Here is a 20511-nt window from a genome sequence, read left to right as displayed (position 1 = left end):
TTAATATTATTTTACTATAAAGATAACTAAATTAGACTTAAGGTACTAAACTTCTTTAATATAAAAGATATAAAAAAAGCTTTATATTACTTAATTATATATATAATTAAGCTCTATAACTTTATAATATAAAGTTTTTTTATATATATAATATTAAAAAGGTTATACTTAGTTAAAGTAGAATTATTTAAGAATTAGTTAAGAATTAGTTAGAAATTTAATCTTGCTTATTTTCTTAGGTAGCAAGCTAGAGGGCAACGCTAGCATGCTACCTACTTAGTTAGGTTAGACCTTGCTATGTCTTGGCATGCCCTTAGTTAGATGGACTGTACGCACTGGCATCGGGATGTTTGGTTTACGCACGTCATCTTGCGATGCGTTCGCTATTGAGTTGCATACTGTTCGACACGCAGTTCGATGCGCATATGTGATTGTTGTTATCGCAGATCCGCCATCCACCGAAACAGCATTCGCAGATTCTAGACTTTCGAGCTTTCCAAGGTTTACATTTACCGCAGTCCGGAGCTAGCATTGAGTACATATACGAGGATGCAGTCGCCCTTTGAGCTTCTGCCAGAAGACTACTGCAGGCGCAGTGCTGTTCGCCGACAGAGTTTGGAGCTAGCGGTGTCAAGACGGAGTGACAGCGCGCGTCGGGTCTTGGATCGCGTGGGTGCTCTGGCTTGGTGCGACCTTGGAAAGTGTGTATAAGTGCGCTGGGTTATTGCGAAAGGGAAGGGAAACAGGAAGGGGATGACTTGGTTCAGGTAACTTGCGGGTAAAGCGGCGCATACACGAGATTCTTGCTGATGGGGTTGCGGATCTAGATGCACGCGGGCAAGTGCAGGTGGGATGCAGAAGCCGATGGCACGATCACGTGAGGAAGATGTCTCTCCACCTGGGCACACCTGGGCAGATTACACGCTCCAGCTCACACAATACCGCGTCCACGCAATCCGACACGAGAAGTCCATTGACCTTCAGCACCTCCGCCCATAAACTGCATACCACCCATTCCGTCTCCGACCACGACCGCCATCTCTAACCTTCTGCGCTTCTTCTATCCACCGTTTACTCGCACCAACCCGCGGCCTAGGTCTCTGTTTATACCCTCCCTTATGCCACGTCCCATCACCCTCGTACTCGAACTCAATCCCCAAACCCCTCTTATCAGGGTTATCGAACCTATCCAGCCAGCGATTCAGCTGCGCATGGCTATCCTTCGCACCAGCAGTATACGACAAGACAATACATATCTTGCGCATCGGCACCGCACGACTGTCGTAAGCCCCAGCGACCTGAAGTCCATCGTTACTCAGCTTCTTCAGCTGAGCCTGCGACAGCCGGTTTAGGAACGTGACGACGGGTGCGAAGTTGTGGTTGCGCACTGTGGTTGTTATGACGGGTGCGTGGAAGAGGACGGCATCGATGTACTCGGAGCAAATCTGTCTGTTTACTCCGGCGAGCCCGCAGCGTGTGATGATGTTTCGGGCCCCGGGTTTGAGCGTTGATGTGTTGTCGGATTCTAGGACGTGCTTGTAGATTTCATCTCGCAGCTCTCGTGGGAGGGTGAGGAAGGGCGGTAAGGTGGTGTATATTGGACGTGGTTGTATGGGTGTGATGTCTGATGTTGTGGCTTTACGGGCACGTTTCTTGGGCGCTGATGCATGGTTGGTGGTGGGGACTGGGTTGGCGGCTTGCTCGTCCAGTTTGCGCTTTGAACGTCTGAGTTCTGGAGCTATTGTGGTAGCCATCGTTTAATTTTATCTACGATAATACTACATTCTACATGTGTGGTGCTGGTTGACATATACTCATACCATGCCAAGGCGGGCGTGGTGATCATCCAGGCAGCAGCAGGCAGCGACCAGGCAGGTTGAGTGCGACAAGAGTCGGCCCGACTGCAACCGGCTCCTTCCAACACCAGCGGCCTCCAACTGCTTTCATCCGAAACACATCCAGTATCTCGTGTTACCATCGCTCTTATCGGAAGAAACGAAAAGGTATAGGTATCGCATTCATTGCGAAAGCTGTGATGGCTTGCTGCAGGCTGCCCGCCAGTTGCTACTCTCATCTCATCTTAGGCTCCCCTCACCGGCACTTCCTATGCGCCATCGCAGTACCAAGGCAGGATACCCTCATCGTGCCATGCTTTGTTTTTCGTCGACTCTATCTTCGAATTCGATTAGTGAGCGAAGAGCGCAATTCTCAGCCTCAACATCGTCGCACCGGCGCCCGCCTTCAATCCCTCGGAAGTTGTTTGCCCGCACTCGCGAATGAGGAATGTTGCCACGGCTGAGGACGGTCGCAAGCTAAAGGATGCGGCAGGTTTCATGCAAGCTTTCAGCTACTGGCCAGAGTACCAGGTCTATCTGCTTCAGCTGTAATTTAAGCCGTTGCTGACAAGCCAGCATGTGCAACGTCGGCGGTGTCTGACTTTCCCCGTCCCAATAAGCATCTTACGCCGCTTATCTTTGTGCAACCTCACTCACTTCTCGGCCAACCGATAGCAGCCATCTCAGCCTCAAGCCATCTGTTACACTTCCCTTCTGCAGCTTTACGTTCTGACATTTGTCCATCACACCACCTTCTTGACGAGTCTCACTGCAAACTAGTCTGAGGTTTCCATCAGATGATGACGGCAATCATCAGCAATGCAACTGCCTTACCATAGCAGACCGCTGTAACGTTCGGTAACCGACCAGTAGGATCTGAGACGATGCACATGCCAGAGCCACGCCGATGGCTGAGCTCTGTCTCATGCGGTGATCAAGAGCGGGACCGATGTACTCAAACGATATGTCGCGACCGCTATTTTTGGTTTCTAACAACTGCACTTACTGCGGTATCTGGCTGGCGTTAGCGAGTCGAGGCGTGCAGTTTGTCAAACACCGCTCTGTCCTTCGCCGATGTGCGCAAGGCTGTTCCTTAAGCCCTCGTGGTCATCGAGATAAAGGTCTCCGAATGGCGCCGCTTACGGCTGCATCCGTCTCCAAACTCCTCTCCTAGCGTTTTTGTTCAACATGCTGCATTTCACGCTCTTGCAGCTAGTTCTGGTTTCCGTCGTCTCTTGCTTGAGATTCGACAAAGCATTTGTTGGGTACAATCTTAATGAGAACGAAGCAGCTATCAACCCCCTCGACTACTCAGGCGAATGGAAGGACCACACATTTCACCCATCACCAAAGAATTGGCGATTCCCATTCTACACCCTGTTTCTGGATAGATTTGTCAACGGCGACCCGACGAATGATGATATCAACGGGACGGTGTACGAAAAGGACTCGCAGAGTAATCAGTTGAGACATGGAGGCGATTTGGCAGGGTTGGTAGATAGCTTGGACTATATTCAAGGACTGGGTATCAAGGTAAGCAGCTCTACTGCTTCATGAACTTCGAGCTGAGACGTATAGGGCATCTACATCGCCGGCTCGCCCTTCATCAACAATCCATGGAAGGCAGACTCCTACTCGCCGCTAGACTTGACGCTTCTCGACAAGCATTACGGAAATATCGCAGCCTGGCGAGCAGCTGTCGATGCCATCCACAAGCGGGGGATGTATGTGATACTGGATCACACAATGTCGACGTACGTAGCACAAGTGACACCCGATCGCTCTTGCTAATCGCGTGTGTAGCATGGGTGACCTCCTTGGCTTCGAGGGGTTCCTCAACGAGACAGCACCATTTCGCCCAGAAGAACACAAAGTGCAGTGGAAGTCGAACCGCCAGTATCTAGACTTCTCGTTCGGGAACAATTATAACGACACATGCGCATACCCCAACTTCTGGAACGAGTCAGGGCAACCGGTGTTGAAGGATTCGGATAAGACCTTTAGCAGGCTTGTCGGGTGCTATGACAGCGAGTTTGATCAGGTATGTTACGCAACTTGATTGCGAGGAGCAGAGTAGTTGTACTAACGATCTACCTCTCGTAGTATGGTGATACCGAAGCATTCGGTGTGTTCCCCGACTGGCAGCGCCAGCTGTCCAAGTTCGCCTCCGTTCAGGACCGTCTCCGAGAATGGGTACCTTCGGTCCGAGAAAAGATCGAACACTTTTCTTGCATTACAATAGCGATGCTGGATATCGATGGCTTCCGATTCGACAAAGCTACACAAGTCACGGTCGAAGCGCAAGCTGAGTTTGGCGACTTTGTCCGACAATGCGCGCGAAAGTATGGGAAGAACAACTTCTTCATGCCCGGCGAGATCACAGGAGGTAACAACTTTGCGTCCATTTACCTTGGACGCGGAAGGCAACCCGACCAGGTTCCGGATAACATCACTCAAGCCGTCACGCTGACCAACAACTCGGATGATAAATACTTCTTGCGAGCACATGGCAAACAAGCGTTGGATGGTGCTGCGTTTCATTACAGCACATATCGATCGCTTACCCGCTTTCTTGGATTAGACGGCAATCTGGAAGCAGGATACGATGTTCCCGTCAACTTTGTCAATGCTTGGAATACACTTCTCACCACTAACGACTTCGTCAATGCCGAGAGTGGGGAATTTGATCCGCGACACATGTATGGAGTCACGAACCAGGTGGGCTCTCTCCAGCATCTCTACACCATTCCTATCATAAGTACTAACAACATCAGGACGTCTTCCGTTGGCCCGCCATCAAACAAGGCACCGAGAGAATGCTGCTCGGCCTTTTCGTCACCACAATTCACATGCCAGGTATTCCAAAACTTCTTTGGGGCGAAGAACAGGCTTTCTACATCCTTGACAGCACTGCTGCCAACTACATCTTCGGTCGACAGCCGATCTCGTCAGCACAAGGGTGGCAAAACCACGGTTGCTACCGCCTCGGTACCTCGCAGTATTACGACATGCCACTGGAAGCAGTGCTTGATGGCTGCAACGACGACACCGTTAGCCAAGATCACCGAGACCCTTCGCATCCTGTTCACAACATCATCAAGAACATGTATCACCGCCGTACTCAGTATCCAGTACTGAACGATGGCTATTTCCTCCAGTCGCTCTCCAATCAGACTCGCTTAGTGCAACTGCCGGGCTCGAACGGAACGAAATCGGAGTTCGGGATGTGGAGTGTCATGAGGAATCAGTATCCAGATGTACAAAACCTGACCGAAGGGACTGGATCATCGCAAATCTGGCTTGTCTACTCCAACGAGGATCGCGATGTCAGCTACAAGTTCGACTGTAAAGACAAGGATAGAGCATTCATATCCGCATTTGACGCTGGAACGACAGTCAAAAACCTGTTCGCTCCGTACGATGAGATCAAACTCGGGAACAGCTCTACCGCCTTAGGCATCGACGGCTCAGAGGAGTTCAATGGCTGCGTCGACGAGCTCGATATGAAGGCGTATGACTTCCGGGCGTATGTGCCAAAGGCCAGCTGGCTAGATCCTATCCCCGTCATCACGAAGTTCTCGCCAGGCCATGATGCCCAAATCGAGTCGACGAAAGGGGCAGGAGACAGGGATTCACTTGACATTGAGTTGCAATTCTCCGAAGCGATGGATTGCGATGAGATTACCAAGGACCTCGTCATTACATCTGATACCGAGAATGACTTCTCTGCAACAGTTGACGAAGACACTGTCGACTGTGCTGATATCTCGTCGCTAGTATCGACTCTTGTCGGTGGCTCCACGTCTAAATGGAGCTGGAAAGCGACTCTGAAGGATGTCTCTCACGGCATTCACACTGTCACCGTCAAGAACGCCACTACCAAGGATGGAGAGCGCTTCACGAACGCCAACGATCGCTTCATGATCCGGATTGGAGCTAGAAACAACCCAATGGTCTTCCCTCGTATCGCAAACTACACTACCGGCACACTCAAGAAGGACTCCAAGGGCTTACACGTGTCGCACGTCGCCCCGGGTGCCGACAAATGGCGATACTCTACCAATTGGGGATCAACCTGGAGCCAATGGGAAGACTACAAAGGCGGGAACAGCAACCTCCAAACACAGCCCTGGTCCGGTACCAAACGTCAAAGATGGGAGGGCGAGCACGTCATTCTTCAATACTGGAACCGCGTGACTGGAAGTAGCGATCACATCCAGCACACCGACACGAACTACAAGGGCCAACCAAGACGCTTTCCACATCTCTTTGCTCACGGGCCGTACAACCAATTTGGTTTCGATGCCGGTATCGACAGCTCGTTCGATCTTGGCAAAGATGGGAAGTGGAAGTTACACATCATGACCGAATGGCCTTCGGTCGCGCAAGTCAATGTCTGGGGCATGAATCCTGGCGGTAAGCCCGACGCGGGTTTCGTCTTTGGCGACGTTGACAACGATGGTGTTCTGGACCGACTGCCCCCAGACTCTCTCGCAAAGAATGTACTCAACATGTCTGTCCTGCCACCTCGACCGTACCTAGCGTATCGCGTTGAGATCGACGATGCGACCCTGGCATACAAGCTTGTCTACACAGGCAATCGCTTCATACAACTGATCATGTTCGCTCTTCTCTGGTCTCTACCCGTGGTGACAGCTGCAATCAGTATCTGGATCTACAAGGGTGCCTTCTATGGTGTCAAGTTCAACCAGACGGGTGTGAGTGCGCAGGGTCTTGCCTTCTTCGCATCTTTGGCCTTTTGGCGTCGTGGTCACAAATTCGAAAGTATCCAGTCTGATGATGTCGTCGAGTTGAAAAGGTCTACTCCGCGTCTAGGCTTTCTAAAGTCGCGAGACTCGTCACCCATGCCCGCTGCGGCTATCGGCAAGTTTGGTGCCGGCAAGAAGAGGCCCATGATTCTTATTGCAACCATGGAATACGATATCGAGGACTGGGCTATCAAGATCAAGATCGGTGGATTGGGTGTCATGGCACAGCTCATGGGAAAGAACTTGCCTCATCAAGACCTGATCTGGGTCGTTCCTTGCGTCGGTGGGGTGGACTATCCTATCGATGAACCAGCGGAGCCCATGACGGTGACCATTCTCGATACTGAGTACGAGATCCAGGTCCAGTATCACAAGCTCAACAACATCACATACGTGTTGTTAGATGCGCCAATCTTTCGACAGCAGACCAAGACCGAGCCCTATCCACCCCGTATGGATGATCTGGACTCGGCTGTGTATTACAGCGCTTGGAACGCCTGCATCGCTCTGACCATCGAGAGGTTTCCTATCGATCTGTACCACATCAACGATTACCATGGCGCTGCAGCACCGTTGTATTTGCTCTCCAAGGGACGAACGATACCTTGTGCGCTCTCCCTACATAACGCAGAGTTCCAGGGATTGTGGCCCATGCGCACACCAAAGGAGCGCGACGAAGTCTGCCGCGTATACAATCTCGAGCCTTCAGTCGTCGAAAAGTACGTCCAATTCGGCGAAGTCTTCAACCTTTTGCACGCTGGCGCAAGCTACCTCCGCATCCATCAACGTGGTTTTGGCGCCGTCGGTGTCTCCAACAAGTATGGCAAACGTTCCTACGCTCGCTACCCTATCTTCTGGGGTCTGAAGGAAGTTGGCAGACTACCGAATCCTGATCCGAGTGACACCGCTCCTTGGGAACCGGAGAAGGAAAACGAGAATATCGTTGTTGATCCGGCGTATGAGGCTAGTCGTGGGGATTTGAGGATTCAGGCTCAGCAGTGGGCTGGGCTGGAGGAAGACCCCAAGGCGGAGCTTTTCGTGTTTGTTGGGCGGTGGAGTAATCAGAAGGGTGTCGATCTTATCGCCGATGTCTTCCCTGCCGTTCTCGAGAAGCACTCCAATGTGCAGCTCATCTGCATAGGCCCCGTCATCGACCTCTACGGGAAGTTTGCAGCTCTCAAGCTCGGAAAGATGATGGAGAAATACCCAAGGCGCGTGTTTTCCAAGCCCGAGTTCACTGCGCTCCCGCCTTTCATCTTCACAGGAGCTGAGTTCGCCCTGATTCCATCTCGCGATGAGCCCTTCGGTCTAGTCGCTGTCGAGTTCGGTAGGAAAGGAGCGCTTGGTGTGGGTGCTCGCGTCGGCGGTCTTGGCCAGATGCCTGGATGGTGGTTTACGGTCGAATCAACAACCACCAAACACATGCTGCACCAATTCAAGTCAGCCATCGAAGACGCCCTGGAGTCAAAGACCGAGACAAGGGCGATCATGAGAGCAAGATCCGCAAAACAGCGCTTTCCGGTCGCGAAGTGGGTGGAAGATCTCAACACCCTCCAGCAGACTGCCATCAAGATCCACAACGAGAAGAAGGACTCGGCATCCAAGGGTATCTTCCGCCCGCGGTCACGGGCTGCGGCTTCGCAGACCTCGCTGCAGTTCCCTGATGAAAGCTTCTTCCCTCCTCAGTCTCGAGCTGTGAGTACGGACAGGCTGTCCAACTACGAGGAAACGCCTGTTGAGAACGACACCGAAGTGCATGACCCTGACAACTACTCGACGACACTTCGCCGTGGTCTCTCGCTCGGTGTCCGTTCTGGACCTGGACATGAAACAAGGATGAATCCTTCTGGTGATGCAATCACACAGGTTCACAAGCGGCGCTCGCCGTCCAGAACACCAGACATCCATGAGTATGACCCAGAAGGCGCGATAACTTCGAGCCAAGGGTCTTTGCACGACCAAGAGATGTTCATCAGCCGAGAGCAAGCAGAGGCTGACTACCGAGAGTCTGAGCGCCGGCTCGCCGTGGCCGCTCTCGAAGGCAACTCTGCGGGCGCTTACGGACTGGATTCGCCACCTATCGACACAAGTTATCGGGGACGTGGCAGATCCCGCAGCCCGCTTGCAGACGACGAGACCGACGACATGCTGATAAGATCGCCACCCACAAGCGGTCTCCTCGACCCAAGTAGCCTCCCCATGCGCGTGCGGTCATCGCACCACCGACGAAACCGATCCTCCGCTCTCGACCTAAGCACCATCAAGAACGCCAGCACAACCGATTTCAGCCTACAGAAAGTGGATCCAACATTCGAAGACAAAACGGGCGTATACTACACCAAATTCGAATCCATGCTCAACACCCTCAGCGGCAAGACCTCCGAAAACGACCTCTGCGTCGAGCAATTCCTCGTCGACAGCGAGAAAGAATGGTTCAAGCGGATGCGCGCCGAGAGACTGGGTCGCGGCGATCGCGCGCGTTCGCAAGACAGCCGAGCGGGTCTGGGTATCAGTCCGCGTCCTGCGTGGCCCCGGGAGAGTCTGCACAGTAACGGCAGTCGGAGTTCGAGTTACTCGCACTACCAGTCTCCGTCCATGCAAGAAAGCGAGAATGACAGCGAAGAAGCTTCGCCACGGCCCTCGGGTGAAGTGGACGAATTCCTTCTTGGTGCGAACTACCAACGCCCGTCGCTGCTGAAGCGCTGGTTGCAGACGCGGATTGGCGATTGGCCCATTTACTCCATTCTCCTCGCGCTTGGGCAGATTATGGCGGCGAACTCGTATCAGATTACTCTTCTGACTGGTCCCCAGGGCCAGGGTCCGGAGAAGCTGTATGTTGTTGGTGCGATCTTCATCGTCATGTCGTGTGTCTGGTGGGTTATGTTTCGCACGCTGCCATCGAAGTTCGTTCTCTCCACGCCTTTCGCAGTCTACGGCGCTGCATTCCTGTTCGTGGGTGTTGCACCGTTTGCGGAGTTTGGAGTGGCGAGAGACTGGGTGCAGAATGTTGCGACTGGGCTGTATGTTTCTGCTTCGGCTAGTGGCTCGATATTCTTCGCGCTGAATTTTGGTGATGAAGGTAAGCTCGCTCTCCTCTTCCGATCTTTCTTGTTCGTACTGACCCATTCAGGTGGCGCGCCCATCAAATCCTGGATCTTCCGCGCTTGCATGATACAAGGAACGCAGCAACTATACATCACAGCACTCTTCTACTGGGGAAGCACGCTCGCGAATTCCGACGCAAGCAATGCGCTTACCTCTTCGCCCAAGGCCGCGATGATCACGCTTCCAATAGCCGGTCTGATGTTCGCCATCGGAGCTCTCCTCATCACGTCTCTGCCATCATACTACCACCAGTCTCCAGGCAAGATCCCCTCCTTCTACAAAACACTCCTCCGCAGAAAGCTCGTAGGCTGGTTCTTCGTCATGATCATCCTGCAAAACTATTTCCTGAGCACACCCTACGGACGCAGCTGGGCATACCTCTGGTCTTCCCACGCAGCACCTCAATGGGCGATCGGCCTGCTCGTCCTCGCCTTCTTCGTTGTAATCTGGGCAGCCTTCCTCTTCCTCTTCGCCAAGCTAAGCGGCAGCCACTCCTGGTTCCTCCCCATCTTCGCCATCGGCCTCGGCGCACCCCGCTGGGCCCAAATGCTCTGGGGCGTCTCCGGCATCGGCAACTGGGTCCCCTGGATGCCGGGCGGTCCCGTCGCTGGTGCGCTCGCCGGTCGCAGTCTTTGGCTCTGGCTTGGGCTTCTCGACGCGATTCAGGGTGTTGGGTTTGGTATGATGCTCCTGCAGACTCTAACCAGGATTCACATCGCGGTGTCGCTTGTCCTAGCTCAGATTCTCGGTACGCTCGTTACGATGCTGGCGAAGGCGACGGCTCCCAATGCGAATGGGCCTGGAGATGTGTTTCCGGATTTCTCAGCCGGAGTGGTGGCTGGGTTGAGTAAGCCGTGGTTCTGGATTGGGTTGGCGGCGCAGTTGGTGATTCCGTTGGGGTTCTTTAAGTTTTTTAGGAAGGAGCAGTTGAGTAAGCCGTAGATGGGTTAGTGTATTAATGTACTCCTGTTTGTATAGTAATCGTCAGGAAGAGAGTTCGTCGAGCCAGTGTGACCTTGTGTTCCACCGATAGGATACTTTCACGAGCGCGCATCGGCAGATCTACGTTAGCATCAGGATCTAAGGATTCAGTCGGCGTTCCTAAGAATTCGAGCATGTGCCTAGGCTCCGAGCATAGAAGGTATGGCGCCTCAGCTACGTAGTACGCAGGGCGCGAAGCAGGATACGGAGCCGTCTGGTGCTTCGGCATCCAGCTCTCGAGCGCGTGCAGCACTGGCAAGTATTGTTCGAAGCCATACAACTCCCGTGTACTCCAACGCCTTGGTCTACAGTGTATAGTGCGCGTGCGCACGTCTCGTGCTTTCGAAGCAAGGTGATGGGGCTCGGAGCGCTGATAGGTTCGTCATCGGTTTGGTCGTGGCTAGGTGCAGGTATGCGCGTTGCACTTTCGATACATCAGGAAGGAGCGATTGGGGTTCGTAGTGTGCGTCCAATTTAACGAAATCGAATAACTGGTGCCACGCTGCAGTACCACATGGCTACTGCAATGCGGTGGTGGGGTTGTATCGACTGCTGGGTCGGCAGGGTGTTACAGCGGGACACGCACACGCGACGGGAACGCGAGGCAGGGCTTCTGGCGGCTTGGCATTGGCAGGAGTCACGTGTAGATGTATCCGCACATAACCTTCGGTGCTGACAGGAACACCTTATATTGGGTTTACCAAAAACCAAAGGTTGTATATTGATGGATCAGTAATTTGGCATTGACTTCGCCGCCTGACATGTTGGAGCCGACTTCTCCGGTAGTCGGGTGCTACCTATGTAGCTAGGTACCGAAAAGCATGCAGACCTGAGGCGACAAAGCGACCCTTCAGCAGCAACAAGCTTCATGACTGATGTGTTTCCACGCAAAAGTGCCGCCGGATTGCGTTCGAGACATTGTCTTCGACGCAGCTTCCAGAGTTCCGGTCGTATTCATGGGCCTGGACTCCCGTGAAAAACGGGAAGGCCGGCTGAGCCGAAGCGGTACCCTCGTTTCATCCTCGACATAGCTTCTCGACTGTCAGCTAGACTGTGGCGATGCAGCGAGTGCAACTACCTCGTATCTCGAGATTTGTTCGTATGTACGTGTAGCAGGAACCAGGCCTGTTACTTCCTTTTTCGGGCGCGAAGGTTCCAAAATGACGTAAGTACGCATCAGTGCTAGTAAGCGCTACTCAAGCAGTCAATACTCTCTACCCAACCCTCTCCTTTTCTGCATCAAAGGCATCTCAACCACGACCAAACCGATCGTGTTCGCCTCTTTGCCATGACGCTTCGATGCATCATCGTCGCTCCCGCTGCCAAATCTGAAACCGGCGCCTCGGCCTACAAGAGAGAACTCGTTATTTATGGAGATGCAGCGTCTGTGCGGACTTTGGGGCCCACGCCAAACTCAATGAACACGAGTTCCTACCCTAGATGCATGCTAATAGCGCAGGTACCGGCGATCATGGTGCCGTAGTCGCCTGTTGGTGCCCTGCTAGGACAACCCTAAGTGGATAGGTTGACGAATTTCTCCCAGATTTCGCGCCCTGATGAAGTTTGCGGCCTTAGACCAGCATGGCTAGCAATTTGGGTATTCGGGCTCGGATAAGGCGATTTCTCCCGTGCTTCTAGTCGGTTTCTCGATTTGGGATCTTGACCAAAAGGTCGGGTTCTGCTCTTTTTGTTCTTCGTTACGTCCTTCTGCGAATCCTACCCCTCGTTCCAAGGGAAGCATCAAGTATGCGTTCATTCTTTCTTCTTCCGTTGTTTGCTATACTGCAGATATGTCAGGCTTTCAGCTCGCCGGATATTTACAAGCTCACGCAGCCTGGGGGTGCGAGTCCAGATTTGGGTGAAGATAGTCAGCCAGCTACTGTACCATCGCAATCAAGGTAAGAAGATCAAGGACATGGCATGATGGCTTTTCACTAACTTGTCAATGACAGGCACGCAGCTGGACCTGACTCTGGGCTGAACATCTTTCTACCGAGCTATAAAGCAGACCCCAATTGGTGAATCCCGTCTCACCAGACACGCGCATATACAATAGTTAACACCAATCCAGGCTTCCACTGACACTATCTCTAAAAACAGTCGGTTTGCAAGTCAAGGTCATCCAGTCGCTCAATATCTCGTCACAATGCCGGAATCTACTCATCTACACCTCTCCGAGCGTGAGCTACAGCCCGAGCTCTGCGGATGTCACGACCTTGACCTCCTTCGTGGCGAAGGGTGGAAGGCTAATCTTCATGAACCAAGTACCTACCGCACTCCAGGCTCTTGCTGGTGTTTCTGCGTCAACCGTAGACACGAGCGGTGCCAGGTCCGTCCTGCAGTTGACGAACACTGAGACACCGACGCAAGCTCTCCAAGGTTTCGACTTTACTGAGTACTACGATGTCAACATGCCATTTTTTGAGAACTACACCGAGACTGGTCTGATCAATGTTGGCTATACACCTATCAACGGCTCTCAAACGATCGGCAAATACCTGGTTCGTAATGACGGTGTCGACAGCGCAGATACATCCGCTACCAGCGCAGCGATCGTCAAGCACCAGCCATTGGGCGCCAGTGGATACGTATTTAGCTTCGGTATGGACCTTGGATACCTGTACATTCAGGCTCAAGCTGAGGCCGGTGGATATTCGCCATGGTACGATGGACACTACTACCCCGGATACGACATTGGAACTCGCGTTATCAAGAACATTGTCACCACCAGTCCTCATTTCGTGAGCCTCTGGTCTGTTCCCTACAACAAAGGACTTGCCTTCACCACTACTTGGGACATCGACACGTACGTGTCGTATCCACATGGCCAGGGTATTGCGGCTGCTGCACAAGATCGAGGTGCCGCGGGCAACTTGAACCTTCACACCAAGTACATCACCGATGCTTATGAGACCGCGTACTTCCAGTATGGCGTTCCCTACATCTACCAGATCAGTGGATTCCGAACGGCTCCAGATGGAAACCCATTCATCGACTTTGGTAGCCACACTGTCAGTCACTCGCCCAACGCGGCGGGCTTTGACTATGGTACACTCCAAGAGCGGTTCATTGAAGGAACTGATGCCGGTTACTACCCGGTTATCCACCAGTGCGGACCCAATGCTGACGGCACACCCACGAATGGAGAGGTGTGCACTAAGGGCGGCACTAGTGGGCTCTCTTTCTACACATCAGGTGCTTCCGCATCGGGAGAGGTTCGCGTGAGTGCTTGGTTGATCCGACACATACTTCACGATGAGTTCAAGACTGGCTACAACATGACCACCTATCGTCCGGGTAATCTTGCGTGGAGCAAGTACCAGGCCACCCACTGCGTTGCCAACGGCATTATCGGCGGCTCTTCATGCGCAGGCAATTCGCACTTGACCCATCTTCCCTTCCAAGTCACGCACAACCGCGAGTCATTCCAGGAGCTTCCGTACTACGAGTTTCCGCTCCAGTGGTCTGATGGTGACGGTAACATGAGCAGTGCCGACTTCCCGGGTTCGGACTTTGCGAATCAGATCAAGTACATTGAGAAGATGGCACGGTATGGAGGTCACTACAACATCTTGATCCATCCCTCAGACGCCCTGTTCGATAAGATCCAGATCCAGCGCGCACTCCACGACAGAGTGCGTCCTTACGCAGTCTTCTTCAACCAGACAGGCATGGCCAACTGGTGGACCAACCGAGATCGCGCGATTGTAGACATCACAGCAGCGGACAACTCATCCGCGGTGATGACAGTCCGCTTGGACGGCCGCACGGAAGGACTTACTCTGCAGGTTCCACGGAACTATGCTATACAGTCTGCCTCGGGCTCTCTCTCGGTCTGCCAGCAACCCTCCTACGACAAGACCACGAACGCGGTCGTACTGCGTAACACGGCAAAGGGACTTTACACACTCAAATTCGCTGTCGGAGCCAGCAACGCAACCGCCTCCACATGCCCTGACTTTACGCCAAAGCCGATCGGAGATACGGAATGCATAGCATGGGATGTGATGATTGACGACTTCCTCGAACTCTACTTTGGCAGCAACAACGTCAATCTACTCTTGTTGCAGACGGCTGCAACTGGACTTTCGTCGAACAACGTCGATGGTACTCTGCAGCTTACCGCGACCACGAACAGCGGCGTCAACTCATACTACACTGAGATCTCGCGCTTCTGCTTCGACGCCACCGTCTACACCCATTTGTACTTCGATATGGTCGCCCCTCTAGGAAGCACCTTCTACGTGCAGCTCGTTTCGTACGACACTGGATGCAACTTCGAACAGCCAAGCGCCACGTACTTGGACGTTACCAGATACGCTCCTGCCGATGGCTCGAACCATACTGTTACCATACCGCTAGCCGACTTCAAGGGACAAGAAATGAAGCATGTCCGCGGAATACGCATCGGAAACATCTCGCCAGCACAGACACCCATCTACATCGACAACCTCAAGATCCAGAAGCGATGTGTAACAGCACCAGGAGAGGACCGCACTCCAGGCCTTGCGATTGAGTCATTCCAGAATGTTGATCGGTGGATCACTGGTATTAACAACATCTTTGGTCAGACCGACTACAACAACTCGATGACGTTCGCGAAGCTTTCCGAGCTAGGCAGGATGCAGTTGCTGCCGTCGAGCGCAGACTCGTTCTTCTACACGGATACCATGGTCGATGGAGCTACCTTGAATGCTACTGCTTACACTGGTGTCTCTTTGAACGCGCGCGGTCCACCTGGCGGCTCTTTCGATGTGGTATTGAGTTCAGGCGAGGGTAAGACTACCACTGTCAACACCAGGTCTTATGCCACACTAGGCCAGGATAACTTCTCTAACATCACCATTCCCCTCACGGCATTCTCGGGTATCAACACCGACTCGGTCAGCCGCATCACACTACGTAACTTCACGCCCAACGGCGGTTCATCTGCCAGCAACTTCACCATGAGATGGATCTCTCTTCTTGGCGGACCTTCTACAATCGGCGCCGGCCCACGTTGCCCAGCCCCGACTGGCTTTGTTGTGCTGAACTTCTGTGACCCAAATGAGTTCAAGACGCAGACCAACGCTTTGGGTGCGGCTATCTCCGACGACCGAACGATGCAATCCTACAAGCAGACTAGCCGCGGATACGTCGACCTTGTACCCAAAGACACGACATCCTACTTCTACTCACTGCTCGCAAAGCCTTCCGAATGCAGAGCGGTGAACAGCTCTTACGACGCGATAATCCTCACTGTCTCAGGCCCGCAAGACGCGACCGCCAATATCGGTTTCAGATACGGAACCGATGGTTGCGGTACCAATGTAGTCACGTCTTATGTTCCTATCACATTCAACGCCGCGTCGACACAGCTTACGATTCCATTCTCTCGCTTCCCAGCTACCTTCAACCAGGAATACCTTCAGTCGTTCGTTATGACGAACTTCAATTCCCCTGGATCGATGTATCGCATCCACTCCCTGGTCTTCACAGGACCGGCGGATAGCCCCGGTTGCGCGCTCTGCTCAGGTACCATTCTGAACACTTGCACATTCGTGCCCGAAGTCCCGCGCGTCAACCGACTGCTCGGCCAGATGACCGACGAAGGATCTCTCGCTTCATACTCTGTCGACAGCGACGGCTCGCTCGTCTTGGGTTCTACAAGCGGCTCATACTGGTACTCCCAATTCGACAACAGCGGGTGCTACAACGCGAACACGCTAAACGCAACGGGCATCCAGCTCTCCGTCGCCGCTCCCGCAGGCACCACGTTCCGCGTCACAATGCGCTGGAAGACAGACGAGGAGTGCACCACACTCTCGCCCCCCTCCTCCGTCCCGATCACCTCCTTCGTCACATTCACCAGCGCCGACGCGTACCAAGTCGCACAGATCCCCTTTGCCGACTTCTCCGGCATGAACACCAGCAGGCTCGACAGCGTCGCACTCTCAGCATTTAACCCCTCCGACGTCGACGTCAAAGTCGGTTGCATCAGTCTGATCAACGTCGCAGCCACGCCTTCACTTCAAACATGCAACTGCCCCGACGACGCATGGCTGAACTACTGCACACCCGGCGTCGCAAACCGCAACAACCACGGCTACGTCCAAAGCGACGACGGCACCATGGAAGTCGCACCCGTCGTCACCGACGGCGCTTTAGTTCTCCAACCCAGCGTATCAGGCTCATACTGGTACTCGCTGCAAAACTGCGCCGACGTCTCCGCATCCCAGTACCTCGTTCTCAACGTCACGGCGAGTGCAGGCGCGAGCTTCAACGTGCAGTTGCAGAGCGGCGGGTTTGGCTGCGATGGCCAGACTGCGATACAGCGTCTTAGTGTTGCGACGGCGGCGTATGGCAGTATGAACGGCAGTCCGGTTGTGCTGAGGATCCCGCTGAGTGATTACACGAAGATGAATAATGGCGCTTTCTCGTTGAGCAAGATTGATGCTGTTGCGTTGGAGGGTTTCAGTGCGGAGACGTCGAGGTATTTGATACATTGCGCGTACTTTAGTAGTGGGGGTGTGAATGGGACCGTGGTGGGGAATGGGACTGCGAGGTAGATGGAGTTGTTGAAATACTTTAATTGTGTTGTTTACTTCATCGCATCGTTGTATTGCTGGTCAGTCATCACATACCCAACCACCCAATGTACCATCAAAGTCATTGCAATCGGATCATCACGAGACGAGCGCGCAAACAAGAAGTTGTATTGCTGGTGGTTGGCGATTTGCACTCTCAAGCAATGTGATATCTACCAGGTCTCACCTGTCAATTAGGCTGCCGTCGTGCAATTATACTTAGTAGGTATATCTTTCTTTGTCTTTGCCTACATGGCTAGTGGTTGAAGCTGCATGCGCTTCGCGACAGCCTCGAGACGCTTTGTCTTTCTAAAAAACGAAGTGACGTCGCCATCTAGCAACGCTCTCCTCACGCCACCCACCGTGTTCTTCCAGCGTTGAGTCGCTCGGTCGGTCGTTCTGACGATCTCTTTCCATTTAATGGGCAAAAAGAAGATTCTGACTTTTTGGCAAAAAACATACAACAGCCTGGATTCGCTTCTGGTCACCCACGAAGCTACTAATAGGCCGGTATCATGCTTGTATATGGCTGAGCGGACGGGAAGCCTAATTTTCATGATCCTATGGTCGTATGTGAAAGGATGAATCAAACTTGTCAATATAAACTCAACATTTAGCTGGAAGGGCTTGGCTGGAGCATCGTCGAGGCAGCGCGATCTCGTGAAGAACATGAGTACATCGAGAGGACAGCAGTACATTTACATCAAGCGTAACAGACTGTACATGGAGAGTATTTGCTTCGCGACCGTACTCAATGCTGGGCTCGTTTAGAGCTTTGCGGAGGTGCTGTGTCCTGTTTTAGTCTAGAAGGCGCAGCTGGTGTCGATCGCCTTCCTGACTGCGTCGTTAATATCGTAGGCTATAAGTGCTCTCTGCCTGAACAGAGGACGAAGACGATAGCGGTGTATTAATTAGGAGTAAGGATTGAGGGGTTGAGGAGAGACTGCGTATGTAGAGTGCGGTACAAGCCGCGGCAGGTCTAGAAACGCCATCGCGCATGCCCCGCCCATTGTCTATCAGGCTTCAGCTGGCACAAGATGCCTGTAAAGCGCCTGAAAAGTGCGCAATCAACCCTCAAACCTGATCACTCAGACTCAGTACTCGGTTCACAGTCGAAGAAATGATCACGCCCGTTGTGTTCGAACCACCAACGGTCGCAGTTCGGCCCAAGGCCACGATCTCGTTGCCTCAAGCTACTTTGTGTCGATGATGCTGCGAGTTGCAGGCCCATCCTAGGTATCACATCACGGACAAAGGGGTTCTTCCTCGTTGCCATAATAGTTGTCCTCTGCCATTCGGGCCAAAGAGGCTGGTCATCTGAGTAGCCAAGGTTGATGCGCGGAGTATTAGTCCCAAAGAGCTTCCTTACCGAGCGTTTGATCCAATTAGACTCGGCATGAGGGAAGTAAATCGACCTTGGCCTTGTATGGAATGCCCAGCCGCTGTATACATAACGTACATTTCGTATATGGGTGGTCGAGAGAATTGCTTAATGTGATCTGGCCCGCCCAAGGGAGTATATGTGTGCGCGACGATGGAGTCGGGAACCGGAGCGGTGTCGGTGGTCATGGTGGTTGGAAAGCCTGTCCGTACTGGCGAAAGGATAGCAGGCAAGCGCAAAGCCCACTGTGTCGCCAACCCGATGTCGTTCACGGGCGCTGAGGCTGAGTGAGGTATACCGCTGGACGACACTGCTGTCGAACGGCGTTCACAAGCGCGTCGCATGACGTAATAAGCCCTGATTACGATGATAATAAATAGTTTGAGGCTGCGAAAGTTGAAAGTGAGTTCGTGCAACGGTAAGTTCGAGCAACGCGACGAAGTTCAGCTCTGAGCGTGAGGTGGCGCACATCTTGGCGACAACTTGGGCGCAACCTTAACGCCTAGCGACGCTACAGCAGCTTTGAATGACAAGCGAAGTCTAATAGAGCGTTATATTCAAGGCGGCCTGCCATGTGTGCGAGTTCTTGAAATTTGCCTAACACATTGCTTGCCCTTGCCAGCTGCTTGGCGCTAACCGAACATCGTTAGCGTGCCAGCTCCTTCGCGATGACGAACGCCAAGGGAACGCGGCGCTCTCTCAACTACAACGGCACACATATCGCGATACCTGCACCAGATTCGGAGGATCACATCATCCCTTCAGAAGCATCACGCAAATGACCACGTGGCCACGGTTCTGACACACGGCGCCGCCATCCTAGGGTGACCGACCCAGTCAGCAGGCACGACGCCCAAGCCGTGAAAGGCGTATCACCCGCAAGGAATACACTGCCAACCCCCAACGTAGCAGCTGAAGACACATTTGTGTCCGCACGAGTCCGACGATACACTCCGACAATTTCGGCCATCGATGACGTTGTAGGCACACAGCACAACGACCCGCAAGTCGCGCGACTTGACGCGTTCTCCCACGTATACCGAACCAGCGCAATCGTTTGCACTCGCTGTGAACTCACCGCCTACCCAATTACTTGTAAGAAGCTGCGATGACGAACCCGAAGTCAGAGACTATAAACTCCGCTGGTTCATCGGCTATACAGAGGGCTACGGCTATATTGTACCGGAATCGAGAGGAGGCTCGATGCCCTCAATCGACGAGCTTGGTGACAAGCGCGTTGCCGCTCTTCCTACTGCGATATGGACAGTCCAAATGAGTAGTGCGGCGTGGAGCCATTTGAAGCTGAACGCGGCATCGCATGGCGAAGGGCTGACCGGGCCTGGTTCGTCATCGGATGCTTAACTACTCCGTCCTTCGCGCACTACTCCGAGCGAAGCATCTTTGCACTTGCATTATGAACTCAAGGAGGGTTCATCGCGTCTCTAGCAGCAGACAGGTTGGTAATGACTGCCTCATTAGATGCAGCCATTTCTTCCACGTTGGTCAGCTGTTTGACTTTACGCCCCGCGCCTTACTCGTCCTCATGTCAACGGGGGATCAGATGAGGCTGTCATGACTGTCGCAGGGCGTCGTTGACAACCTTGACACAGCAGATTTTCCACCAATGTTCGTGTACTCATTTGGTATCTCACAGGTCGATTAGCCGAAGGCCGTTCTAGAATCAGCCCTTGGCGGTTTCCCGAGGCACAGAAGGGCGCGCACGTCGCAAATGGAATCGTACGTGTTGTCCCAGTACCTAAAGTCGACTTCTGTTTTGCTCTGCATGCCGCTCTCCACAGCTACCCCACGGGGGCACGTTAGCGCCCGTAATTGGAGCTTGAGGACCTGACGCGGGTCTGGGCATGGACAGTCCC

At 53.1% G+C, this 20511-nt stretch overlaps 2 protein-coding genes across 2 annotated transcripts; both read left to right on the top strand.

Annotated features, from left to right (window-relative positions):
* Nucleotides 1–3023: 3023 nt before the first annotated feature.
* J4E87_010077 (uncharacterized protein) lies at nucleotides 3024–10651 on the top strand (the record flags this gene model as incomplete). The annotated part of the gene is made up of 5 exons (XM_049381651.1): nucleotides 3024–3368; nucleotides 3414–3559; nucleotides 3639–3876; nucleotides 3939–4553; nucleotides 4610–10651. The coding sequence occupies 5 exons, from the start codon at nucleotides 3024–3026 to the stop codon at nucleotides 10649–10651; spliced, it is 7386 nt and encodes a 2461-aa protein (XP_049228647.1).
* Nucleotides 10652–12436: 1785 nt separating this feature from the next.
* On the top strand, nucleotides 12437–17238 carry J4E87_010076 (uncharacterized protein; the record flags this gene model as incomplete). The annotated part of the gene is made up of 3 exons (XM_049381650.1): nucleotides 12437–12588; nucleotides 12643–12708; nucleotides 12762–17238. The coding sequence occupies 3 exons, from the start codon at nucleotides 12437–12439 to the stop codon at nucleotides 17236–17238; spliced, it is 4695 nt and encodes a 1564-aa protein (XP_049228646.1).
* Between the last annotated feature and the right edge of the window lie 3273 nt (nucleotides 17239–20511).

This window comes from Alternaria ethzedia (assembly GCF_023757985.1).
Source record: "Alternaria ethzedia strain BMP 0044 chromosome Unknown scaffold_42, whole genome shotgun sequence".
Classification (NCBI taxonomy): domain Eukaryota; kingdom Fungi; phylum Ascomycota; class Dothideomycetes; order Pleosporales; family Pleosporaceae; genus Alternaria; species Alternaria ethzedia.
This window is presented reverse-complemented; position numbering and strand designations above follow the sequence as displayed.